The sequence below is a fragment of the Heterocephalus glaber genome, unplaced genomic scaffold (assembly GCF_053883595.1).
Source record: "Heterocephalus glaber isolate CG9 unplaced genomic scaffold, H.glaber_assembly_v1.0 deba00001452, whole genome shotgun sequence".
Classification (NCBI taxonomy): Eukaryota; Metazoa; Chordata; class Mammalia; order Rodentia; family Bathyergidae; genus Heterocephalus; species Heterocephalus glaber.
Genome location: NW_028258302.1, coordinates 10,474,159 through 10,502,047, shown reverse-complemented (window position 1 = coordinate 10,502,047; position 27,889 = coordinate 10,474,159). Strand labels below are relative to the sequence as shown.

Genomic DNA, 27,889 nt, shown 5'->3' with positions numbered 1-27,889 from the left:
TGAATTACGACAGATATCTTTATTAAAATGTGTCCTTCAGTAATGTTAGCATACATACAATATACACACATACATATGTACACTCTTTGACACACCTCACAGATGCCAGTATCAGTTTAACCAATAAATTAAAACTAAAAAAGGTGTGTGGGGGGGACTAAGGGTAAAATTTTTTATGTTTTATCTGGTAAGAAATTATAAATTTCTCAGAATTTCCCTGGGGAAAACCTGACCAGAGAATCTTCAAAGATAAAACACATAAAACACATCACCCCCACCCCCACCCCAAAAAAAAGGATTCCAAAAGATGCAGTTACAAGTGTGCTTCTCACAACAGGACCATCCATCCCACCTCATACTCTGGCTTCTGCACCTTCTGACTTCAAGACAGTCTGTCCCTCGGCTAGGGCAGAGAGGTTCTTGTGGGCACTTGGGCTCGGTGTACCTTGGGTTCTGGGGGTGGAAGGGCAGACTGCAGTGTGGGAGTGGGGGGAGCCGCACTCATCTGAGGTGATGTCTGGCACATCGTCTGACTGTGTATCAGAGCTCTCTAGGTCACTGCGGATGCTCTCAGGCTGGGCCAGGCTGATGTCCCAAGCTTTGCTTGGTGGGCAGTCTTTCGGTTCACAGCTTTGGTGTTTGCAGGGGGGATCCTCTTCACTGCCACCATCACCTCCGCCACTACTTTCTTCTTCATTTTCTGCCATCTGAGCATGGACATGGAGTGAGTCCTCTGTACTGCTTCCACTCACCAGCTGATAGTGGCTTGGTTTGGCTTCAATGTCCACTTGGATTTCCATGTTGTTGCATTCTCTGTGGAGACAAAAATCCACTATGCTGAGTCATATGCATGGGTCATGTTATGTTGGTAAAAGCAGTTGGTGGATTCAGAATTAGGAAGTTTAAAAATATGGGCAAACAGTGGACTAGATGGACTAGAGCTCATGTTGTGCTGTGTGTGCTGTGCACACACCCTCAGCAACTCTCCTTAAACATCTAAAAAGAGTGTCCAAAAGTCAACTGAGGGTCAGAACCTAAGATACTATGTTACTCAAGATAGGAAAGTGAAAGACCTGTAGCTTTCTATTACTATGCCACAATGAGAAGCCAGAATCCCTGCAGTTAAGCAGTACTGCAATCCCACCATGCCAGATACACTACTCAAAATGAAAGAAAAAAAGGCTATCGGAACCATATCAAGTAAGGGGAGAGCAGAAACTCTAGACTCACAGACACCAATGAACACCAATCTAGCCCTTTAAAGTCCATGTGAGTAATGACACACTTATAATAACTAAGAAAGATCAGGCTTGTGGTGGTGGAGGTGGAGAATGGAGAGAAGGGAGGGAAGAAAGGAAGGAATTTCTAAATATCAAATGCGAGCAAGAACCAAGAGATGCCAAATGCTCCAGGACCAAGAGCTTGCTCAGTGAATTCACAGGGCAAACAACATATCTCACTAGAGGGGCCACAAAGCCCTGACAGGAGGCAGTGAGCTTTGGGAGACCTAGTGCCCACCAGACATGTTCCAGTGCACCCTGTCCTGGCAGCTGGCTGTCACATACCTGTCCTGTGGGTTGTAGGAACTGATTATGGAACCGGCCATAGCTCTTGTGCTTGCGTTGTCACTAATTGCACCAAGACTGGCTGTGTCTTTGGGGAATATTTCCTTTTGGACATCGGCTTGGACTTCTAACCTGTGTAAAGAGGGGACGTTCAAGTTAATATGAGACCTGGCATTCTGAGAAAGTCTGCTTCTTGGCACATGTCTCTTCCATTATTCTCTTGCAAATTATGATGATCTGTCTGATCATCTCCGACTGTCAAACAGCTCAAACACATGCCCACACATTTTCTCTCTCAAATATCTACTGAAATCGTCCCCTCCTTTCTATCCCCACTACTACTGCTTCACTTCAGGCCCCTAACATCTCCTGCCTGGATAATTACCATGAGGCTATCTTTCCAATCGCCCCTCAGTCCAAGTCAAACAGCCTCCAGACCAGTGCCAGTGTGGACAAAGACTCATCACTCTTAACAGTTCTCTCTTGGCTGCCTCCTGCCAACAGGTAGTTAGGGTCTTCCTGGTCTGCCAGGAAGCTCTCTTTCCAGTTCCACCTCTCATTGTAGGCTCCAGATCATAATCATTCTGAATTTATACTTTATACTTCCATGGCTCTGTACACGCTAGTCCCTAGAAGCCGTCTCTGAAGTTTGTTTTCCTCTCTTTTCCTGAAAAACTTACATTCAGCCCTTAACAAGAGGTACCATTTTCCCTTGGCCCAACAAATCAGTCACTACCAACTAAGTGCTCCCACAGCCATCTTCCTACTCATCAATTTGTATACCTCTCTCCCAGTCCTCTGTGAGCTCTACAAAAACAAGAGACTACACCTCATTCACACTTTTACCCTCCAGGCCTTGTACATAATAGGAATTCAAACACTTAGCAATCAAATTACCTCCGGGCTAAAGGACTGAAGGACTCATCATCACAGACAACCTCCTCCCTTCTGGTAGAGCAGCACTTTCCCAGTGGTGTCTCAGAGCTGAGACTCATAACCATTTCCTTTCTTGGCTCTAACACCATTTTGTTGCACACTTAAATATTTCCTCATAATGGGTTTCATAGTCAAGCCCATCTGACTCATTCACTTCCTATAAAAGAAAGGCTTTCACAGAACTGGAACAGCTGGATTGGCTAAGCTGCAGTTTCAGCAAGTCACTCTCCAATTATGTCTGTCTGCTCTTTTAAGAGGAGCTGGCTTTCAGAGAGCACAGCAGTGAATTCTCCAGCATATGGGGGTGGGATCCCCTCACAACAGACACCTGAGTCACGGGACACAGTCCAGCAGGCTCCATCCAGCCACCTGTGCCTTTGCTCTCCCGCTCTGCTTCAAGTGCCCTTCAAGAATGTGCTGAGGAAGCTGGGCATGGTTGTGCGTGTCTGTAATCTCAGCACTCAGGAGGCTGAGACAGGAGGATTACTGAGAGTCTGAGGCCAGCATAGATTACATAGTGAGTTCAAGGCCAGTTTAAACTACATAATAACACTCCCAAAAAAACAAACAAAAAACCCAAAGTCAAAATAAACAAAACAATGACAACAACAAAAGAGTGTGCTGAGGTGTGCTAAGGGCGGAAAAATGAGGGGCATGCAAGAGACAGTGTGCCTGGTCAGGAACCAGAGCCATAGCTGTAGTTCTGCACAGATTCACTCAGCTGGCAAAACCCTTCTCAAAGGCACCACCTACTTAGGTGGTTCCCAGTTACTGGGTCATATGATGCCTATGACAGACTCACCAGGGGAGCTTTTCTAATTGCAGACCACCCCTAGGTCCTGCGCCAGGAGACTCTGAGTTACTAATACTGGGAATGAGCCCTAAAATCTATTTTTAAGAGGCTCCCAGATTACTGACAGGCACAGAGATGTAAGATCCAGTCCATCTGCCACCTGTTGCTTAAATCATTTAAATAGCCAAAATGGCCATCTGGTCTCACTTTAAACACTTCCTATATTCTCTGTACTGTACCAAAATTCCCTCTGTCTAGTCACTCTAACCTTCTTGGCATAAGTCACAGAAATCTAATCCTTTTCCTAGCTGAAGGCCTTCAGATGGCCTGAAGCCAAGCATCTCCCCAACCTCTCTACCCTGCTTTGCTCCACCTGTGCTCCTCCCCAGGCTGCTCTTTTCAGTGGATCAACTAACTGCTTCTCATTTAACATCTATTAAGCCCTTCTGAAATATATTCTGATTTGTCTAAATGATAAAATGACCAGGCAAGTCATAATCATTTTAGTCATAAAGCTTTACATATTCTGAACACAAATTCATAGAGTTGATCATCTTTATCTATCCAATGGAAATAGCAGGGTTATAAGGATCATAGCACTAGTGCAATAAGATACAACATAAATGCTATTCACTAGGAGCCAATGACTGGCCCAGCGGAGAAACAGCCTCAGGAGTTCTATACAAATGCCTGTCTCCTCCCCTTTTTGGAGCAGGCAGCCTAAGGTAGCAGAGGGAGGATCTAAACTCAAGATTCTTTATATGGAGTAGCTATGGCACAGTGGAAAGAACTCTAAACTTTGCTCAAGGAAGAAGAAAACACTATTGACCATTAAATCAAAGAGAGATGATATAGGGAATATAGGTAGAGAAAGGGCTCAGTATCACTTATAATTCCAACTGTTTCTGTTGGAAATTAGCTTTTATCTTACCTGCTATATTTTCCCTTGCCACTGGAGAGAACGCCACCACTCAGCGTGCCCCCTGAGAGGGCTGCAAAGCTGGCTGTTTCACTGTAAGGGCCTTGCATAACACTGAGTCCATCTGTAGGGCTTCCACTGGTGCTTAGCACACTAGTCAGGCCTTCGATGCTGCTTTCCCCAATGCTGGGATTCTTGAGGGCTCGCCAGGCATCTGCCACTGTGGGTGGAACCAAACATCTCAATTCAAGACAGCACAGCATCAAAAACGTCTGGTAGCCATTTTTGTGCAATGACTCTTCAGAGTACAGGATTTTCATGTGAAAAGTACTAGGGTATTCACTCAGTGAACAGCTACTATATGCAAAGACCAAACACTGGGTGTTTTGACACATTTGTATTTAATCCTCCCAATAATTAGGCACTAAAAGCCTCAATTTTAGCTGAAGAAATTAGAATTTAAAACTAAATGACTTGACCAAAGTCATAGTCATACCAAGCTAAAATTCTGATTCCAAGTCCAATACTGTTTCTACTACAATGTAGCTGCTTTTAATCAAATCGAAGATTTCAAAATATGTTTAGGTGATATGCGGGTTCTAGTAGGATGCCTGAAAAACTTTTGGGGGTCTCTGTGTCCCTTTTGGGGGTCTCTGTGTCCAGGTTAAAATGGTAAAGTGGAAACAACATTCAAGTCAAGACTTGTTCTAGTCCCTGCTCCGCAGAAGCTCTTAATAGCTACTAAAATAAAAGCTTAAAGAAGTTCCCATTTAAATGGGGATAATAATAGCCCTTGCCCTCTCTCTTCAGAAAGCTGTTGTAAAAAGTGAGATAATAACTGTGTAAAGTCCTCTGAAAATTATAAAGTACTGTGCAGATATGAGGGTTTATTATAATCACTACTGCCACCAGCACACTTGGAGTTACTTCGAATCCTACTAGTTTGTATCTGCCACACAGAGACAAGTACCAGAGGAATTAACCTAATAATTCTGGAACAAAGAAATGAAAAGCTAAAAATACTTTACCCCCTACAAAACTCATTATCTAAAATAATTCAATGACAACCTTTCTGCAAAATGTGCTGAATTTTATTGATTTTTATATTATGTCCCTTTAATTCAAATGGAAATAAAAATCCTTTTACCTGTGATTGGACCATCATCTTCATCAAACTCAATTTTCACTCCCTTTCCATTGGCTGTGCTAACTCCACAGCCACCTCCCCGACAGAGAGAAATGGGCACAACCCCATAGACATATGCCAACATAATGGGGACACCAATTCCTAGGGGAAGAATGGAAGCATGTCAGCAGGTCATCAGGTTGCAACTGCCCTAAATCCTCCTTCTGAGGTTGGTCAGAGACAAACCACTTTTATAAAGAGCCAAGAAAGATAGAGTGGGCTATTCCAAAAAGGCTGCCTGATGTAACAGAATGACCACTAGACTTGTAATCAGAAAGGTTTGGATGAGAATTTTGGCTCCAATATACTGGCTAGTTGACCATGGACCTACTCTCCCAGAGCTGATGAGAATGTGTACAGTGCCCAGCATAGTAAGTATGTGTTGTTTTCACTTCCTCTCTTCTATTCACTAAAGTGCTAACATAAGAACCAATAAAGAATCCAACATTTAATAAGTGACTACTGGGGTTTAGGATCCCTCCAGACTGTTAATTCCAAAATTACATTATGGCTGTGTATGGTGGCACTTGCCTGTAATCCTAGCACTCAGGAGGCTGAGGCAGGAGGATTGCCACGAGTGGAGGCCAGCCTGTGCTACATAGTGAGTTCAAGGCCAGCCTGAACTACATAGTGAGGCCTTGTCTCAAAAAAACAAAACAAAACAAATAAACAAACAAAATTACACTATGTGAGATAGAATGGCTTAGTTGTTATGAGCACAGAATCTAAAGTTAGAGTGTCTTGATTCATGTTCCAGTAAAATGACCTGGGGAAAGTTACTGCACCCTTCTGTTTACCACCATGCTGCTTTTGAGAGAGGACTGTGAGGATTAAATAAATTAATATATGCAAAACACTTAGAATCATTCCTGCCACATGAAGAAACACATAAAATGTTAGCTATATATTATTTTTCTAGGACAAACCCTCATGCCTCCCAAAATATTGTGTGTCTTTGATTTTGTGAGTCCCACAGCAAGGAGATGAAGCAGAGGGATGAAAAACTTGGGCTGAAGGTAATTTTGTTTTTCCCTGGTACTGGGGATCGAACTCAGGACCTTGTGCTTTCGAGGCAGAGCAGGCATGGCACCACTGAGCTAAATCCGTGGGCCGGTAATTTTTTTTAATTTGACTTTTTCTGTGTGTCAGATGGAGTTCTAGGCACTAAGCTCCAGACAATAATTTACTGTAGCCACAAATAATCAGAACAACAGTGTCAAGTAGAGTTAACTACCAAGGTGAGTCTGGAATAAAGTGCAGTGTCTCCAGGATGAAACCCTGGCCAGCTGGGTAAACTGGTATGGTCAGGAAGCTAAGAGAGGAGTCATAGACCTGCCTCACTTACCAACACTAACAGCAGCAATCACCGGGGATGCAATGACCGACAAAGTCACTCCTCCTGTGATGGCCAAATTCCTCTTGTGTTTGGAGGTTTTTCTCCCCTCATACCTGCTATGAATCTAAGAATAAAAAAAAAAAATCCAGGTCAGCAGGTTAGGACTTCAGTGTTTTGCCAGGAATAAAGGACAACTGAATGCTCATTTATAAATTACCTATCTTAAAACATACCCTCCACCCTGAAGAGTTGTCTTTCTCTACTTTAACCTAACTCAGACCAGGAATATACAAACTACACAGAAGCAGTTAATCCAAAGAGGCAAAATAATTCAGAGGAATGAAGTAAGCATTTCACTTTTCAGTCAATGAGACAAGTCTGGCCCAGGATGTTAATAAGAACTTTCAAACCTCATGGGGTTTAAAAAAAAAAATCTACTTAATAAATTAAAGTTATTTTTAGCTAAGAACCAGCTGGTTTTCAGAGAGCTCTGAAATAAATACAAGCTTCTTTTCATTTTCCTCAAACCTTTGCTAACAAACTTGATGGTGGAACAGGCACTGAACTCAGCACATCTTACCTTCCTACCAACGTAAACAGGAATGCCAATGACCATGGCAGGAATGGCAATACCAGCAATGAGAGAAATTCCTACAGGAGCACCAATCAGTGTGCCCAGCTGCCAAAGAATTTTCTTCTTCCGGCTCCATGGCTTCTTGCCCCAGAAAGTACAGCCAGAGGGACTACAGAGGAAATATGCTGAAGTTAACATTCATTTTATAAACACAGCTATTGCCACCAGAGGGCTTGATAACAGAAACAGCTTTCTTTTCAATAGGGGTGATTAAGTTACAAGAGGTTACAGGAAACAAATGTATTACACAAGAGGGCAAAGGATAAGGCTAGACTATTAGAGCTCTTGGCTCTTTATTTTTTTAAAAGACAGGTTCTTGCTGTGTAATTCAAGCTGGCCTTGAACTCACTATGTAGCCCAGGCTGGCCTCAAACTCAAGGCAATGCTCCTGCCTCAGCCTCCCAAGTGCTGGGATTACAGGTGTGCACCACCATGCCCGGCAGCTCTTTACTTCTTTTTGTAAAGACAGGTCTCCAAAATTGAAACTCCTTTTCCTTCTTCTCAGCTGAACTCTATCTTCCTTGACCTGGTATACTGACCCAGCTTCTTGCCTGAAACTTGGGATTCTGCATAGCCTGTGCATTTGACATCTCATTTAAATGCACTGTGCCCTGCATCCAGTGAACACTCCGACTATGCAGTCATAGTTTAGGATTAGATATACACACAAAGTAGTGATGACATTTATAATGAAAGCAATTAAAGGAATGCCAGTCAAGAATGACGCAGAAGGGGCCGGGGATTTAGCTCAGTGGTTCCAGCACCTGCCTCACAAGCGCAAGGTCTCGAGTTGGATCCCCAGTCCAAAAAAAAAAAAAAAGAATGAGGCAGAAAATGAGAATGATGGATGAAATAGAGGCACGATAACAAAAAGAGACCCAGGAAACAGCAAACCTAGAATATACGAAATAGAACATGACTAGAAAAGGAGATTAGAGCCAGACTGTGGAAAGCCTTCAAAGCCATGCTAGGGGTGAATGAGACATGATCTAGAAGGTAATAGAAACAATCCCTGGAGGTTGCTAAGCTGGAGAAAAACATGAACAGAGGGATGTGTAAAAGGAATTTCTTTTTTTTTTTTGGTACCGGGGATTGAACTTGGATCCTTGTGCTTGCGCTGCAGGTGGCGAAACCACTGAGCTAAATCCCTGGGCCTAAAAGGAATTTCTTATAGCTTCCTATTCTGTAATGAGTGACCTGTCTTTTTGACATCTGTTTTCCAAGATGGGTAAGAGAATACCACAAAAACAAAGGACACATCTCATATCTCACCTGAGGTAATGCAAGTCTGAAATCTCTTTCATACAAAGCCAGCAGAATTCACAGCCACACACTGCACATGTCATGTGATTACAGCTTCCATCATTCATCTTGATAATATAAGCACTGCACCGGGGGCATGGCTTGATGTCATCTGTTAAGAGGGGAAGGAAGAATGGGTAGAAAAACACCCCCAGTTACACCTAGTTATTCCTAAGAGCACATACAGGAAATGAGGAAGCAGTCAAGAACTCTTGACTGAAGATTCCAAAGTATGTAACACACTGTCCTGGAAGACTGGCTACGTCCGGAGCTCAGGGATTTTCATAGAACAGATCCTGTTTCATACTGAGCTGCCTATCCAGTAACTGACATCTAATGTACCACTTCACTCACACTTTGAACAACAGACTTCCCTAGAAAGAAAAAAATGGTTCTAAGAAAAATAGAATTTTCATCAGCCAATAGGCTTGCAGATTTAAAAGTAGAGTCCTATGGCAAGAGCGGTCTGCAGCCTGGGATTCCTTCAAGCTTTTTTTGTTGTTGTGAGACTGGGGGTTAAACCAAGGGATGCTGTACAAATGAGCTACATTCCCATCCCTTTTTACTTTTATCTTGAGACAAGAGTCTCCTCTTGCTAAGTTGCCCATGCTGGCCTAGACTTTGTGGTCCTTCTGCCTCAGCCTCTTGAGTAACTTGAGATTATGGGTGTGCACCACCACACCTGGCTTGGCTTTCAGTTTTGACAACTGTTAGTTCAGTACACTAACTTTCAGGTTCAACAAATATTATTGTGACTTGCTGTTAACACAAACCACAGTCTTCCCATCACACTCCCCTACCCCATACCCTCTTTACATAATGGGGATTGAACCCATGGCCTTTGCACTGAGCTACATCCCTGGCCCTTTTAAATTTGACACAAGGGTCTCACTAAGTTGCCTAGGTGGGACTTGAACTTGTGATATTCCTGTCTCAGCCTCTCAAAGTGCTGGGATTATAGTTGTGCACCACTGCTTCTTCTCATGATAATTCAAAATGTTAAAACTACTGGGTATGCTATGTAGCATGTACCTGGTAATCTTCACAGCAAGCTAGAAACTATCTTATTAAAATGATAATTTAGGAAATTATGCTGTGCCAGGAAAAATGAATGGCAAAATCTTTCTTACTAGCCTCTCCCAAATGACATCAGTGAAATTAAGGGACATCATAAAAGACAATAAATCCACTGACATTTTAAAATAGGTTTACTCTAACTGTGAAGGCTGGAATTGAATGTATGACAGCCTCTTTTTAAGGTTAATCATTAATCTCTACCGGTATTTGCTTTTCTAAAATCTATACCCTATGTCCAAAAGCACTGATACACTTTAAGGTAGAAGGCAAGCAGTACAGGCTTAATACTATCTAAGTATCTTTCTGTTCACAATGAAAGTACTGAAAATGACCCTCACAAAAGGACCTAATTGTTCTCCAATCTGAGATCTATTCCTAAAAAGGAAGAAATCTGAGAATCTAATTTTGTTTTATTTCCTTTCTTTCTTTTTTTTTTTTTTTTTGGTACCAGGGATGGAACTCGGGACCTTGTGCTTCTGAGGCAGGCGCCAGAACCACTGAGCTAAATCCCCGGCACTGTTTTATTTCAATTTTATGTGGCTGGGATAACCTATAATGGTCAGAGAGGGAGGCTATATATTAAATATATTAATAAAGTACGAGCTGGACATGATGGAGCATACCTGTAATCACAGCACTTGGGAGGCCAAGGTAGGAAGATCACCACAAGTTCAAGGCCAGCCTGTGCTACATACTGAGTTCAAGACCAGCCTGAACTACATAGTGAGACCCTGTCTCAACCCCCCACCCTCCAAAAAATGGTATACCTGTGGTCCAGCTACCCAGGAGGTTGAGGCAGGAGGACTGCTTGAACCCAGGAGTTCAAGGACATCCTGGACAACATTCCATCTCAACAACAAAACAAAAAAGAAAACAACAACTGGCAATGTAGCTCAGAGGTAGAGTATATGGGCTCAGTCCCCCAGCACTGCATTAAAAAAAAGTAGAACCAAATGATATTTTCTGTTCTCTGATTGCAAGAATACTGAGGTCATACAACAATACAATCTCTTCCAACTTGGGTTCACATTATACCAAATAGAGAGACAATGAGATAATGCCAACTTATACCTGGTCCAGATTCTTGCCCATAACTGAGACCTGAAGTGTGTTTGGTCCGAACTCGCAGTGTCTGTGCCCTCTGCTGACGGGCCATATCGCAGGTCTGATTTGGATGCCATATCTGCTTGCAGTGGTAGCAGAACTCAGTCTGGCAGCCTTCCCTCTCACAGGTTAGCTTTGGGCAGCTGGCACAGCCATAGGCAATTACAGCATAACTGAATAAGGAAACAAAAAGACACCACCAGTAAGATAAGAATGATCTAGCTGGGGATTTAGCTCGGTGGTTCTGCCTGCCTCGAAAGCTCAAGGTCCCAAGTTCGATCCCCAGTACAAAACAGCAACAACAAAAACAAAACAAAACAAAAAAGACGCTCAAGCCAAGCCAAGAATGATCTAACCAAGACGGATATTATTCATCAGGGTGAACGCTGTTTGGCACCATCCTGCCACTATATCCAATGCAAGGAACATACATATACAATATACACAGTAAGTCTGACCAATTTTGTGTGACAAAGTACATTTCTTTTTTTTTTTTAAGTTTACTTTATTTTATTTTTTGGTATCGGGGATTGAACTCGGGACCTTGTGCTTTCGAGGCAGGCGGCGGAACCACTGAGCTAAATCCCTGGCCCTAAAATTTCTTTTTGATATTCTCAAAACACAGTTTGTATCTTGAAAAAAGTAGGGGTAAATACCATATTTAACTTGAATTCCTAGCATTGATTCAATCAATTTAAGCTGCCTTAGGACTGGTTTGTCACAGCTAGTTTCATAAATAACAAGTATAAAACTATTTCCTTTCCATGGTTTGCATTATTTACAGATATCAGAATTTGTTTACATGAAAGAACAGAACACTTGTAAGATTCAAAGATATAGCAAATACTAAAGCAAATATACTTTTTCATGTTAAGTTCTGCAGTGGAGATGATCTGACCACACCTTGAGAGACAACAGCCCTAGATAAGCTGTGGTCAGCTTCTGCTGAACACTCATTTTATCTTTCCATGCTTCTTCTCTTTTTTCATTTCAATTCTATACTTCTTGACAATGTTCAAAATTCAAAAATACTACTCACCTCTTATTTATTTATTTTTTTGGTACCGGGGATTGAACTCGGGTCCTTGAGCTTGCACAGCAGGCAGCCAAACCACTGAGCTAAATCCCCGGCCCCCCACCTCTTATTAATATAGCAGAAGGCCACATCTTCCTTTTTCTTTTATATATTTTTGTTATAGAGATATGGAATTCAAAATTTCTCAGGACTAGCATCCACCATTACTTTTAATTCACGTTCATTTTTAAAGACTAAGTCTCCCATAAGCAATTTATTTACTACTATTAATCTTCCTGATTAATTATTTTTCAGGGGGGTGGCATGGTCTCACTTTATATTTAGCCTGGCCTCGAACTCACAGCGTTCCTCCTGACTCAGCCTCCTGAGTGCTGGGATTATACCGATGGGCCACCATCCCTGGCCTTCCTGATTAATTCTAAATGCCAACTAAATGCCACTTGTTTAAAACAAAATATTTTAGGAAAGTAATTTAGAGAAACAAGTTGAAAGTTGTGAAAGTTTCACCACAGTTTTAAAAAAGATCAACAACTGGAGGCTTAGCTGCTGCCATCTGTGCTTTGCTGTCCCCTATTCCATGTTCATTCCTCAAATCCAAAAACCTCAATTTACGTAAGTGGCTGATAAGGCTTTCTTGGATTTATTCTATAGTTTATACTAGATATTCATCACAGCAACTCAAGTCCTCAGGTTTATCATCGATTCTGAAAATTGAGAATGATGCTGAAAATATAAATGACATATTTCCTATGTCATGTAATACAAGCTGTATTAAAACTCCTCTCAGAAAGAACAAAGTGAGAATAGGTCAATCTGTGAATGTAAATGATTCATATCCTGTAGGAGTTCTGAGCAAATTTACCCCACCTAGCTGCAAAATAGCTACTAAAGATAAACAATGTGTCGCCTGAACAAAGTGACTGCTTACTATTTTGTGTTAAATGGGAAAGGTAGGTAGGAAAAGTAATAACACAACTTTTTTTTTTTTACCGGGGTTGGAACTTGGGTCCTTACGTTTGCAAGGCAGGCACGGAACCACTGAGCTAAATCCCCGGCCCTCAAGACAACTTTTGAGTGTACAAATTAAATAGACTACTGGTCAAGAAGCCTTGAACACTTCAGGATTCATTTCGACATCACATGGTGAAGGTAAATTTTAAGATTCTTGCTGAGGATTTTTTAGTGCTAGGGATTGAATCCATGGCCTAGTGTACACTAGACATATACTCTGCCAATGAGCTTATCCCAGCCCCAAGATTCTTTTTAAAAAAAATACAGTTCATATCACTATGTCTGGTTCATTTCAGTTCCTTCACTGCTAAACTTGGAGGCAGGGACTGCTTCAATTTCTCTGCCTTTTTTGGTGATGACCAAGGTATAGAGGTATTGCTGCAGCAAACTTTAAACTTCATATTATCCTTATTTTTCTTTATCTTGAGAGAATTAGCACCCTTTTACCTGCTATGCGCAGGGAATCCTTGTTTTCTTCAATTTTTCAAGGCATGGTGATAAGGTATGTGGGGAGAGGGCATGGACTGGCACAGCAAACACCAATAAGTCAATTTTGGGTGTGTGATTTTATTCCAAGGAAGTAAAATAACTCCAATACTCATGAATGCATAGCAATCTATTACTATGACACAGAATTTCTTGGGGCATAAGACTTGGCATTCCTTGGGCCGGGGATTTAGCTCAGTGGTTTCGCTGCCTGCTGTGCAAGCACAAGGAACCAAGTTCGATCCCTGGTACCGAAAAAAAAAAAAAAAGATAAAAAGACTTGGCATTCCTGTTTTGGGCACCAAGTCTAGGTTCTGACTCATACTGCATGACACTGAGCTAGTTAAAATCTCCAGATCTCGGCTTCTATCCCCCATATGGAAGTATAGCTGCTTAGCCACCTTCAAGCGTTATTTGTTTGTTTATTTTTTGAGACAGGGTCTTGCTCTATAGTTCAGATTGGTCTTGAACTCAGTATGTAGCCCAGGCTGGTCTCGAACTCATGACAATCCTCCTGCCACAGCCTCCCAAGTGCTGGGATTACAGACGTGTAATCACATTCTAAAACTGTATCTGTAAACTTTCCCTAAAAGGCACAGTAATAACATGGCATGCTCTGTCCTACACATCCTGATATTTCCATACTCCATTCTTTCAGCCTACAAATGTCTTTTCCCTGCTTCTTGGCCCTGGTAACTACTTACCCATTTAAGAATCAGTTTAAATGTCATCTTCTCTATAAAATCTATTTAACTTCTCTAGGTAAATGATTGCCTACTCCGTGCCAGTGCACACCTGTAATACTTACCACATTATGTTGTAATTATCTGTTTATATGTGCTCATTTCCACAGTCTCACTGGACTCCTATCCAAAATATCTGTGTTGGATGCTAATACAGAAGTCCTCTTGTTGTGGTTCTTTGACTTTCCCTAGGGTATTACAGCTCTCCTTCTAGGCTTTCAATAACAATCTTCAACTTATCCATATGTTTCCTTACTACATGCCAAGTACTATACAGTCATACCTTGGTACTTGACTGTTTTTGAACTTTTCCAATTTGGCACTTGACGCATTTTGATGTGAAAATTTTGTCTTAGTACTAGTTGTTTGATACCTGGTGCTCGAGCTAGAAAATGTTGGGTGTCAATTGCCTCGTGACTCAATACCCTTTCCAGCCAAAACAAATTGTATGGTACCTGTCATTTTTGATACCCATTGTAGCTCCTGGAACCATGGTACCACTAATTCTAAAATGCCATATAAATCCGTTTTAGAGGTAAACCTCTAATTTGTTTGTTTCTGTTTTCTGAGACAGGGTCTCGCTATGTAGTTCAGGCTGGCCTTGAACCCACTATTTAGCCCAGGCTGCCCTGGGATTAGTGTGATCCTCTTCTGTTCCTCGCAAGTGCTGAGATTACAGGTGTGCACCACCATACCTGGCTTACAATCCTAATTTCTGAACAGAGACATCTTCTCTAGTGGCTAAAAAAAAACCTTATTCTTGAGACCAAATCTGCCCTGACCATCTTGTTCCTTCTCTCCTGTGCCCTACACTAGAGCTTGTTCCTACTCTGCTCTTTTAGCTTTACCATGTTTGCTATTTAGAAGCTAAAAGGAGAGCGCAGGAAATTAAATACTAATACAGACACATCTTTTCCTCCCCGTAAGTTTGTACCACTTTTATTCATTTAAAAAATATCTTAAATCTTTAGAAACATCATAATGTGACAGACTAGACCATAGCTTTACCTTAACCTTACCCCTAGGGGAAAGACTCTTCTATCAGTATAAATTTGACTATGTTCCAACAGACCCTGGGAGTTAACAAAATGTGTTCCTATACTGTGTCTGTACTTCTCATCTCCAAGTCATGTAACTTAATGACATTACCCATTTACAAATGGACCCTGAGTATGTTTAAGGGTGGCAGACATGGGTCAGGGTGTCACAAACAAGCCATGGACTTGTCTTCCTTTCTCTAGCCCTATTTCAGACCCATGTCTAGGCCAGACTACCTAAAAGAGTCTCCCTATGTAGGTTCCTTGTGCTGTGCTCCAAATCCAAATTCTATTCCAGGTCATCTACCTTGACTTACTCTTGCTTAAAATTCTTCAACCATCCAGGCATACACCTGTAACCCCAGCACTAAGGAGGCTGAGGCAGAAGGATCTCTAAGAGTTCAAGACCAGCCTGAGCTAGCGAGTTCACTGGCAGCTTGAATTAAATACTGAGACCTAGTCTCCAAAAAAATGTTTTTAATTAATTAATTTTTTCAAAATTGCTGGGTTGGGGTGGGGATTTAGCTCAGTGATTCCACCGCCTGCCTTGCAAGCACAAGGTCCCGAATTCCATCCCCCATCCCTGGTGCCAAAAAAAAAAAAAATTGCTGGGTGTGGTGGCCCATGCCTGTAAACCCAGCACTCAAGAGGCTGAGGCAGGAGGATTGCTTCAAGTTTGAGGCCAGCCTGGGCTACATAGTGAGTTCAAGGCTAGCCTGAACTGCATAGTGAGACCTTGTCTCAAAAGACAAAAACAAAAACAGTAACAACAAAAAAATTAAAATCTTTCAACAAAAGATAAAAGAAGACTGAGCCCAGTGGTAGAGCTCTTGCCTAGCACGTGAGGTTTGCTCACCAGGACCGCCCCCAAAGTCCTTCAACACTAAAATTATTTTTATTTTCATGACTTAGATGTGTTTATGAACTATAATCCAGTCTACCTTTCCAGACTAATCATGCTACCCACAATATGCATTTAGAAGCTAACCAATCCAGAATCCAGACAGGATGGTATCATCCTCCCTCTCTCCATCCGGGACTGGGTATTGGACCCAGCTGAGCTATATCTGGCTATTTTATTTTTGCCTACTGTCCCCATCTTTGTTTCTCCTCCAAGAACTGTGCTGCTCAGACTCCTTTCTCATCAAAATATAATAATTTCACTCCATTCTTCTGGGACCTAATTGAAAGGGTTTGCACACGGGGTTGTAAAAATAGTAGGAACACAGATATTCTACTCTAGAGATGCAAGTTCTTAATCTATTCTGAGTATAAAATTCATTGTTAAAGGACACTAACCAAAGGCAAGCCAGAGTCATAACTACTAAAGGAATTTAGAAAATGGCAAATAGAGAAAAAGGCAAATTGGTAAGCATTAGGATATCACAGAAAAAATAAAAACATATTCTCTAGTGATCTAAGTTTGGAAAAGACATACCATATTGAAGATTTACACTTTAGCAAAATTTATAATGTATATTAACATGTCTAAAGACTAAACAGGGCTGGGGATTTAGCTCAGTGGTTCCACTGCCTGCCTCGCAAGTGCAAGGTCCCAAGTTTGATCCCCGGTACCAAAAAATAAACAAATAAATAAATAAAGACCAAACAGCTCAGAAATACACTTGTTTTATTTTGCTTAACCTAGTATTTTCCAAGCTTATTTGATCACAAAATATTTTTCTTTCAAACTATAGCATACCTTGGGAAATACTGATGTAGGAAAAATGCAAGAGATGTTTAGAGACGATAAAGATATTAAATGACAAAGCTAGACCAAATAAATGAATTATTAAAGACACTGAGTAGTCATTTTGTAGACCAGTTAGTCAGTGAACAGTTTCTTTCAGGAGAGTGATATAGATATTCCACTTTAGAATGAGTACTTTGGCAAATATGAGCAAGATATATTGGGCTAGAGGAGGTGGAGGCAGGGACAATGCAGGGAAAAGCTATGGAATAGGAAGTAAGGAGCCAAATTAAGAGAAGAGGTCCAGAGCTGAGCACACTGGCACATGTCTGTAATCTCAGCTACTCGGGAGGCTGAGGCAGAAGGACCACCAGTTCAAGATGAATCTCTGGCATTTAGTGAGACCCAGTCTCAACATTCTAAATAAACAAACAGGGGATGTAGTTTAGGGGCAATGCATCTGACTCCCAAGCACAAGGTCCTGAGTCCGATCCCTGGTACTGCAAACAAACAAACAAACAAACAAAAAAAACAGGGCTTGAGATGCAGCTCAATGGTAGAGTGTTTGCCTAGCATACATGAGGTCCTGGATTCAATATCTAGTACAGCAAGGAGATTAAGGGAGGGAAAAGGGGGGCAGGGTTGGGATGGATCCAGCAAGGCTTCAGAAAAGAAAAAAAATTCCTTCAGCAACTGAAATTTCTCACTCATGGAGCTTGTTCTTCCCTCATAAATGTGCTAAGAATGAACAGAAGCTTCCTGTTTGGGGAATGGCCTGGGAAGGCCAATAGCTGACACTATTTCCTGGAGTCAAGTGGGAGGTGGGACTTTGTAGAGGACAAAGGCAGCGATGACAGGCAGTGTGGTGGACCTGCACAATTTAGGTCAAGACAGTCTTATCTCCTATTTATCTGTACAGATGACCTATTCCTGTATGCCAGGAAATTTTGTTGCCTATTTTGTTTACCCTTCATCCAGAGATTCTGAAAGGGTTTAAATACTGGCAATAGAGTACCTGAGAGGAAAATATGAGAGTTACATCATTTGGGTATTTTTCTTTCTTTTTTTTTTTTTTGGTACTGGGGATCGAACTTGGGTCCTTGCTTTTGAGAGGCAGGCGGCGGAACCACTGAGCTAAATCCCTGGCCCCTCATTTGGGTGTTTTTGAAGACATTCTTAACTAGAGACTCAAAAGGGTAACAGATGAATTGCACCATTTATTAGCTATAAAACATTAAGCCTCATGTTAAAGCTTCTCTGAACTGGCTTCTCCTTTACAAAAAGCATTTATCACCATGAAATTGTATCTCAGTAAGATTATACTCTGAAGACTATACTACAAAGAAATTAAAATGTCAGTTATTTCTATTTTGAGCTAATTTTATCTCATTTGAAAGCTTATACTTGTTATTTCAGTATATAAAATAATTTATTCCCTTATTTATGAACAAAATTATTCAAATATGAAAACAGAAATATTCAAAACTGGGGCCGGGGATTTAGCTCAGTGGTTTCGCCACCTGGTGCGTAGGCACAAGGACCCGAGTTCAATCCCCAGTACCAAAAAAAAAAAGAAATATTCAAAACTCTTGTTCTGTTCTAAAAATACTTTAAGAAATAACGATTCTCTTAATTTATGGTGTTCTTATTACTATGAGTAATTACAGTAAAATTAATAATCAAACCTCTGTAGGATCACTGACATGCTCCTCTCACTGTACACACACACACACACACACACACACACTCATGCACACACGCACAAAGGAGGACTTGGTCTATTTCGTTGGCAACAATTTGTCTGTTGGTCTGGTATGGCAAGAGGTAACTGGTGCTTAGAGTTTCTCTTCTTGTGTTATCCATGATTTTTACCAGGCCCAGAAAAATAGAACAGTTCAATTAAAAAAACAAAACAGGGGGCCGGGGATTTAGCTCAGTGGTTCCAGCGCCTGCCTCGAAAGCGCAAGGTCCCAAGTTCAATCCCTGGTATAAAAAAAAACAACAAAAAAACAAGAACCATAACCCTTTAGCATTAAAAAAATAGCAAGAGCAAGGTCTGGAGGTGCATACCTATAATCCTAGCACTTGGGAGGCTGAGGCAGGAAGGTTGCCATGGGTTCAGGCCAGCCTGGGCCACATAGTGAGATCATGGCCAGCTGGAATTACAGAGCAAAACTCTCTCTCAAAAAAAGTGGCAAAACTACTGGCCAAATCTCTAGAGAACTTAGACATGCATTATGGAAGCGACATAATTTTAAAGTTACCCACTGTTTATCAAGCCACCTTCAAATTAATTTTCAAATTAATTTCTCAAAATACATTGCAAACATTAAGGAAGTCTCTCAAGTAAGGGAAGGATTAGGTGTATTTCAGATATGAAAAATAAAGTAGGCTGGCCATGGTGGTGCACGCCTGCAGTCCCAGCACTCTGCAGGCTGAGGCAGGAGGATCATCAGGAGTTTGAGGCCAGCCTAGACTACATAGTGAGTTCAAGGCCAGCCTGAACTATAGACTGAGACAAAAATAAAAACAAAAAAACAAAAAACAAAAAAAAAAAGAAGAAAAAGAAAAAAAAGTAAGAGTTATTAACAAAAGGAATCAAAAGAAACTGAATTCTAGCACTGCTGACTCTCACAATATTGTCCTCAGGTTTCACATAAAGAAACAGGCAAACAGGAGCATCCCCAATAATGAGAGCTGTGTTGACAATGTTTTTGGAACATTGTGTGTATTTTTGGAACAAACACTGGGTGGAAAGATTATTGGCCTTCACTGGAATTAAGACCAGTGTTCCAAGCACAGTTCCATCACCCATACTTACATGACCCTGAAGAAGTTACTCGATTTCTTTAAACTCCTCATCTAACACTATAGCAAATCTTATAATGTTGTGAAGATCAAATTATGTACATAGGATACACAGGTACTTGGATGCCAGCTTGCTTCCTTTCCCCAAATCTTACCTTTTTACATCCATAGAGATACACAGGGGGAAAACTGTATATATATATATGATTGTTATAATTATTTGACTAATTTAAAAGATCAGGATGATACTAACTTAATAGTTGGCTAAATTAAGAAATGGCCTAATTCTTTTTTTTTTTCTTTTTCTGGTACTGGGGATCAAACTCAGGACCTTGCGCTTGTGAGGCAGGCACCGTGTCACTAAGCTAAATCCCCGGCCCCTGAAATGCCCTAATTCTTTAATAATTTTCAAATTAGTAATGGTTTAAAGTTGTTACTAAGCCTTCAAATTAATTTCTGTCCATTCTTACTGAAGTAAGCAAAAACTTCACAAAACTAAAAAACCAAAGGGGAGCTTTCACAGGAGATGCCACATTTCTTAAAGTTCAAGGGATGCTCATATCTCAACAGAAGATGTTAATCTACTATTTCAAAATTAAGCATGCAGCATTCTCTTTGTATTTTTCTGGCTCAGAAAATAGATCAACAGCACCTGTAAAACTTGGAAACCATACAAATTAATCTCCTAGTGTCAGTAAGGCCACCAGATAGCTACTCCTGAGGCTGAGGCAGAAGGATCTCAAGTTCAAGGACACCCTGAGCAACTTAGGGAGAGCCTACCTCAAAATAAAGAAAAAATGTCTGAGGATATAGCTTAGCAATCCCTAGGTTCAAGCTCCTGTGCTACCAAAATAAATAAAAAAATAAATAAATAAACCAAGCAGATCCTTTCAACAGTTTACAAGAGTTCTTCCAATACTTAGTAACTGAAACTGAAAGTGACCTTACCATAGACTGGGTGCCTCTAACCACATTTCAGAGTAATTTAGAAACCCCATCTCAGTGAAGTTAAATAACACACCCATTTCTAAACAAGTTTGGCAGATTAAAAAAAAGTTAACTACACCGGTAGACTAAAAAATGGATTCTTTTGAAAGAAGACAAAATAAAATAAAATAAAATAAAAAATAAAAAAAAAAAGAAAGAAGACAAATGGTAGCATCATGGAATTCTCAAGACAGCTGTGATACATAGGCTACAATTAAAGCCCTTAACTCCTTGGAAGCAAAGGATCACAGCTTTTTACTAGCATTATATTTATGCACTGCAAGGAGTCCCTAGCATCTTTTTGCCCCCAAAATATGTCACACAAGAATAAAATGTTCTGCCCAAGGTCATGGAGCAGGTGATGGCAGTCACACTTAGACGAGTTCCTCTTGGCAGCATGCACAATCATGGGATATATCAAAAATAAAAGACAGATTTTTTCAAAAGGGGGTAGGGTGGTGATGGTTGAATTTCCACTGAATGATTTCTCTAGGAAAATCTGGTGATATTTCACTCTACAGATACAGCATATTTTAACTCACTGACCTTTCAAATCAAGCATACATAGTGCATTAAAACGACTGTCATCAAGATCGAAGGCTCTGGCAAACATTCTCTTTTACCAATATCACCCTCTGGGTATTCTTCATCTCTATTCCACCGATTCTCTGAACCACCCCTCACCCTGTCCAAGGCAGCAGAGTAAAAACCACTGGGTGGCTCCCAATAGCTTGGCACAGAACACAGTTCCCAGGTGCCCCTCAGATCCCTACTAGTGAGCAGTCCTCTTCCTAAGTGCCATCCATCTCCTCTATCCCAACTTTCAGGAAAAACACACCTCCTGCAGTGCTGCTAAGTGTGCCCCTAGCCAAATAGACACACCCCTCCCAGAGCTGCCCCTTCAGAAAGACATTCTCACTCCCTCCTTTGCCAAATAATGAATGTCCTCCCCTCTCCTTAAGAGCTATCACCCACCTCTACACAGAGAGGGGCCTTCCCCAGACAAAATACTGCCTCTACTAATTTGATGGACAGCTCTGCTCTCCACACCACGGCTCAGCTCCCACCTCAAGTCCCTGGCAGGGGTGGGGTGCTGGGTACCTCCGGCCCACTAGTCTGGGCTTGCGGGTGGCTGGTTACTGGTCACCACCCTACCGCAGGGACAGCTGTTCTCCTCGAGGGTCATCTCTCCCATCTTTCGCTGCTGGACACCCTCGCCGGGGACCCTTGGCCGCAGCCCCGCGCCCCCGGCGGCCACGCCCCCGCGCTCACCCGCAGTCCGGGGCCGGGCACCAGCGGCAGTCCGGGTCCGAGGCCAGGTATCGGCGCAACATGAACTCCTCGTACTTGTGCATGAGCGGCGGGTCGGCGAGCAGCAGGCGGATGTCGTGCGGGTTGAGTCGCTCGCTGCACTCGGGGCAGCTGATGGGCACCCGGCTCTCGCTGATCTCCAGGCGCAGGTAGTGGCGGAGGCAGTCGCGGCACGAGCGGTGCGGGCAGCTGAGGAGGCGCGGGGCCCGTTCAGGCGGCAGCCGCACCAGGCACAGCGGGCACTCCACCTCCTCCGCGCCCGGGCCGCCGCCCTCCGCCGCCGCCTCATCTTCGAGCCGGGGCCCCGAGCCTGCTGCGGCCTCCGCCTCGGCCTCAGCGGCAGGCTCCGCGGGCAGCGCCTCGGGCGGCTCGGCCTGGGCTGCGGAGGGGCCCGGGCCGGGCGGCGGCGGTGGTGGCGGCGGCGGCGCGGCCGGGGGCGGCGGCTCGGCCTGGGGCTTGGCCCGGGCGCGGCGGCCGCGGGCCGAGGCGGAGAAGACGCTGTGGAAGGTAAGGCGCCGGCGCCGGCCGCCGCTGCGGCACTTGGGGTCGGGTGCGGCCGCGTGTAGAGACGTGGAGCGCGGCGACTCGGAGTCCTTCTCGGAGCCCATGGCCCACAGAGGCCGAGGGGCCAGAGGGGCCAGCGGCGCCTTGCACCGCCACAGCTCCCGCCTCAGCGCCCCCAGCCGGCGCCCTGGCCGCTGCCGCTTCAGCCGCCCTCCAGCAGATACAAACCCAGCGGCCTCTACGAAGTGGTTATAAAGCCTCCACCCCGCGCGCTCGACCCACTGCGCAGGCGCCTGGCTAGGACACCTCACAACCCGTTCAGCCCCGGACTGGTGGCGCTGGGTGGGACCGGAGGCGGGGCCAGGAGCATAGGCAAAGCCCCGCCTCGGGCTGGTCTGTTGCTTTCGGCTCTGCCATGTTGTGAAAGCTCCCAGCTAGCTAGACCTGCCCCAGCTCTTGTGCTTGTCCTCTACCGCGGATTCACCCCAGCCTCATCATCCCAAGGACTTTGTGGAGCTCTGTTCCTTACAGACCCGGGTTGACCTGATGGTGGTGATTCCCAACTGATCCATCTTCCAGCATTTCTGCTGATGTTTATTAGGCAAACAGCATTAGTTAACAGAAAACATACTCATTGAACATCTACAAAGTGTATGGCGCTACTAGGTAAGACAGGGTCACCAACCACATGGGGTATGCAGAATGAGGGGTTTTTTTTGGGGGGGGGGCGGGGATCGAACTCAGAACCTGACGCTTGCCAGGCCGGAGCTGTGCCGCTGAGCTACATCCCCGGCCCTGAAATTCATATTTCTTAATGTAGCGTTTAGTGCTCTCTGTATTCTTATTCTTACACCTCCCATTCTGTCTTCTTGGGAGTTCGTTACTTACCATTTGTGGAAAGAGGCCTTGCAGTTTTTTTCCTGGAAATGCCTTTCGGTCTCCCTTCTCCAACTCTAACTGGTAACCTTTAGGCTTCCTAATGGGAGACAGTCAAATGACTTCAACAGCAATGAAATGTGTCAAGATTATGTTTAGTTGAGAATAACAACAGAAAAAAATGGCTTATGGTAGAAATTTTCTCTTTCCATGAAAAATAAGTCCAAAGGTAGGCAGTTCAAGACTGCTCAACCATCTTCAGCATTTAGTTATAAATGTTAAAATCGCCTTGTGGTTCCCATCCAAACAGTGGAGAAGAAAGTGAGAAGACAAATGTGCCTTCTTTTTGTACCAGGGATCGAACTTGGGACCTTGCGCTTTCGAGGCAGGTGCCAGAACCACTGAGCTAAATCCCCAGCCCATGCTGTCCCTTCTTTTTAAGAAGACTGTCATAGAAATCTAGTACATTTTTTTTTTCTTTTTTGGAGGCAGAGCCTTGCTATGTAGTCCAGACTGGCCTCAAACTCACTATGTAGCCCAGGCTGGCCTTGAACTCACTGCAATCCTCCTGCCTCAGCTGGGACTACAGGTGGCATCACCACACCCACCTTGAAGTCCTGTACAATTTTTCTTAAATATCGCTAACATATAAATCACTCAGCTAAAATATAATCACATGGCTGTATTTAGCTGCAAAAGAGCCCGAGAATGACAGGTTTTTGTTTGTTTTTTGTTTTTTAGCTGAGTACAGTGTTCCCAGCTAAAAATAGGAGCTCTAGGGTTGGGGATATAGCTCAGTGATAGAGTACTCAAGTATGAGATAGTGAGTGCAAGGCCCAGGGTTCAATCCCCAGCACCAAAATTAAATACATCAGTAAGTAAGTAGATAGACAAATAGAGGCTCATTAATAAAGAATAATAAAACGGCATGGTAGCACACTGTAACCCCAGCTATTTGGAAGGCTAAGGCAGAAGGATCACAAGTTTGAGGCCAGCCTGGGAAAATTAGTAAGGCTGTCAAAATTTAAAAAGGGCTGAAGGTGTAGGTCAGTGGAAGAGGCTTGCCTAGCATGCCCTGGGTTCATTCCTCAGCAACACACACATGCATACGCACATAAAATGAACACTGTTCAGCTGTCTTTTATGGGCAGTATTTAAAACCAGGTAGGTCCCAGAATCTCCAAACTTTTGAGGTAACAACAACAAAAACCTTGCATGATGTCACAGATGTAAGATAAATTCTTCCCGGGAGGGAGTAGTCAATTGTGACAAACTGCTGCTAAGAAATCAAGAAAGGTAAGAACAGAAAAGTGACCAATGGATTTGGCAATACCAAAGAGTCCTGGGTGGAGAGAGGGTGTTATCCTCAAGTAGGAAGATAACACAATCACTGTCTGTATGTTGGTTAGAATAGACTAAGCTCTGCTGTGGTACTGAATAACCCAAATATCTCAATGACTTAACATAATGTTTTCTACTCCTGTAAAGCTTGCTAGGGGGTCAAGACTCTCTTATAATGTAGCTATCCTTCATTCCATCCAGCACACTCAGAGTCAGACCACATCCATCCTGAGCACCACCATCTCAACACAAAGCTTTCAGGATTGCCTCCATAGAAGAAACAGAGCTAGAGGGTTGTGCACAAACATTATTCTACTCACATAGCCAGAGCTATCAAATGGGCCCAATCTAGCCACGGGGGGCTGGGAAATGTAGGGGGAAACCATGGGCTATTAGTAAGCAATATTATCTCTTCTATAGTTGCTGACAGTCATTTTTGACTCTGTCTTCAGTGCCCAACATCGTGATCAATTGCAGACTGCCCTTTGAGAAGGGTAGGAGAGAGGACTGGCTTGTTTCTTGGGTCAGATTGTGCTGAAAGAAGTTTGGGATTCCTGATTCCAGCCAGACCTCGATGCTTTTTAGTTGCTTTTCTCTGTGCAGTTGACAGAAACAGCTATCAGAATCCTAGCTTCCTGAAAGCTCAACACTTTGAATGTTTGTTTTGCCACTGGCTCTTAAACAAAGTCAACCTCAGTTCAAAGCTGCCACTATCAGCTTGTCGGGGTGGGGGTTCCATGCCTGTAATGCCAGCACTCTGGGAGGCTGAGGCAAAAGGACCTAAAGTTCAAGTCCAGCCTGGGTGACTTAGCAAGACCTTTTCTCAAAATATAACCAAAAGGCTGGGGATGTAGCTCAGTACAAAGGCCCTGGGTTTAACCCCCATTACCTCCAAAACAAAAACCAACCTACCAAACAAAACTGCCACTGTCAGTGCTGTGGCAAAAAACTGACCTCTCATAGGGAGCTGGGGTGCATAGTTCAGTGCTAAAGTGCTTGCTTAGCATGCATAATGCCTTGGGTTCCATGGCCAGCTCCAGGAGAAAAGAAAATCGACATCTCATGAATGCCATTGGACTTTGGCTCCATTTCTACTGGGTTTTCTTTCCTCCTGAATTATCACCTTTGAAGAGAAAGACTAAACCAATTCCTCCTACTTTTTATTCTGTGTCTCAAGACAGCATGAAGGAGAAAAGGATTTTCACTCATCTCTTCACTCATTCACATTTATACTTTTCATGAGGCCTTTTGCCAGGCAGTAGGGTCCTAGAGAAGAAATAACTCATTTTATGGGCATTACAGAAAGGAAAGCAGATGGTTAGGATAATCAGTGACAAGAACGTGTACAGAAAGCTCTAACAAGGGCCGGGGATTTAGCTCAGTGGTTTTGCTGCCTGCCACGCAAGCGCAAGGACCCGAGTTCAATCCCTAGTACCAAAAAAAAAAAAAAAAAAAGAAAGCTCAACAGACCAGTGGTGGTCAGGAATGGCTTTCCTGTGGATGAGCCCTATGAGCTGGGACTCAAAGGACAAGGAGGACTTGAGCAACTTGTAAGAAAGGGAAAGGACATTCCAAAGTGAGGGAGCCAGAAGAGTCCTAGGGGGAAGGCAGAGGTGGGATCAGCTGGAGAAGGTGTGAGTGGCAGGGTATGACAGGAAGACAGACCAGCAGAAAGGCTGTGACAGAGAAGTGAATGGCTCTGTATTATGGCTCCATCAGATGCAGGGAACAGAAGCCCGGGATGAATGAACCCAGCCCAAAATTGACTTCTGGCTCACATAAAGCCTTGGAGAGGTTGGTGCTACAGCAGCTGGGTCCAAGGAGAACCTGCATCAAGGAAACCACCCAACTCCTGCACCCCATCATTCATATCAGCATCTTCTTTTATTGTGATAAAAAATACATAACATAAAATCTTATGAGTACAGTTTAGTGAAATTAAGTATATTCATATTACATGACCATCACATCCTCCTCTCCACCTTTTTTTTTTTTTGTAGTGCTGGGGATGGAACTCAGGGCTTTGCACATGCTAACCAAGCACTCTACCACTGAGCTACACACCTAGCACTTCATTTTTGCAGACTGCTTTTCTCTCCAAACTGGAACAGTACTCCACAGCAATCACCACCTTATGCCTCCTAGCTTCCTTACTAGAGAGATGAGTAATTCTCTTTCTTTTGTTCCAAATCCTCAAATCCTCAGAATCCTACAGAAGGACTGACTGACTAGGCTTAGCTACATGTTCATTTATACTTGTGGTCACGGGTCATGGGAGTGCCACGATTTAAACCACCTAGACCACATAACTGGAGGTGGGGAGCAATTCTCCAAAGGAAAGAGTTATAAAGCCAGGTGTGGTGGTGCATGCCTGTAATCCTAGCACTCTGGAGGCTGAGGCAGGACGATTGCCATGAGTTCGAGGCTAATTTGGGCTATATAGTGGGTTCAAGACTAGCCAGAACTACATAGTAAGACCTTGTCTCAAAAAAAGGAACTATGCTATCACAAGAAGGGAGGGGTCAACAAACAGCAACAAACAGATGAAATATGGAATGTCCACCAGAGATAGGTTGGGACTGGGCCATCAGGGGCCTTGAATGCCAGGTTGAGGAGTTCAGACTTTATTCTGTTAAGTAGGAGGGCGTTGTGACAATCAAAAAAAGCCACATATACGACAAGGTTGGACTATAAAACCTGTTCTTTTCTTACTTGAGGCTCTATTTTTGAGCTTGCTGTTGGCTTTCAAGGTTGCTCTGCAAGCTAATTTTAATCATATGTTACCTGAATCTTGACCTGGGCCTAGCTCTTGCCTCTGGCTACAGAGGTGACCTCTATTTATTGTGATCCCCCTTTCCCTCTGGATCAGAAGGAAAGAAGGCCTACTAAGTCTGATCTGGTTCACTACCTGTCTCCTGACCCTTTCTCATCCCATCTGTCTCAGTGAATGGCTGCCCCATCCACCTACAAATCCTCCTGCCTCTGACCTGTCTCTGGATGGACACACACACACACACACACACACACACACACACACACCCAAGTCCTATCTTTCTGACTTCCCAAGTAATTATGGAGCCTCCCCCGACTTGACTTTCTGGGCTTATAGGTACTGCCCTGGTTCAATTCACTAGGTTTCTTGCTTGGATCTTATCTCCAGCTCCTTGGGAGATCTCTTTTGGGAAGTGAATGACTCAGGTCTACCCT

The 27,889-nt window shown here is 43.2% G+C and overlaps 1 protein-coding gene and 1 pseudogene across 2 annotated transcripts; both read right to left on the bottom strand.

Annotated features, from left to right (window-relative positions):
- Window positions 1–22,719, bottom strand: Rnf19b (ring finger protein 19B). 2 transcript variants are annotated; one of them, XM_004850890.3, is made up of 9 exons: window positions 21,923–22,717; window positions 10,820–11,025; window positions 8,642–8,783; window positions 7,316–7,478; window positions 6,745–6,859; window positions 5,361–5,501; window positions 4,226–4,433; window positions 1,566–1,697; window positions 1–813 (listed from the first exon to the last, which is right to left on the bottom strand). In XM_004850890.3, the coding sequence occupies exons 1-9, from the start codon at window positions 22,567–22,569 to the stop codon at window positions 354–356; spliced, it is 2,214 nt and encodes a 737-aa protein (XP_004850947.1). In that variant the 5' UTR covers window positions 22,570–22,717; the 3' UTR covers window positions 1–353. The 2 variants fall into 2 exon arrangements, with proteins under 2 accessions (XP_004850947.1, XP_087071486.1); XM_087215360.1 differs by lacking the exon at window positions 1,566–1,697 and having other exon boundaries at window positions 21,923–22,719.
- On the bottom strand, window positions 13,052–13,392 carry LOC101696873 (large ribosomal subunit protein eL38 pseudogene; annotated as a pseudogene).
- Window positions 22,720–27,889: the final 5,170 nt, after the last annotated feature.

Coding starts and splice junctions, on each gene's coding strand:
- Rnf19b (XM_004850890.3), bottom strand. CDS start 22,569: ATGGGCTCCGAGAAGGACTCCGAGTCGCCGCGCTCCACGTCTCTACAC. Junction 5,502..6,744: donor GATTGCTGCTGTTAGTGTTG/GTAAGTGAGGCA, acceptor TTCTTCCCCTAG/GAATTGGTGTCCCCATTATG. Junction 1,698..4,225: donor GGCAAGGGAAAATATAGCAG/GTAAGATAAAAG, acceptor CTCTTTACACAG/GTTAGAAGTCCAAGCCGATG.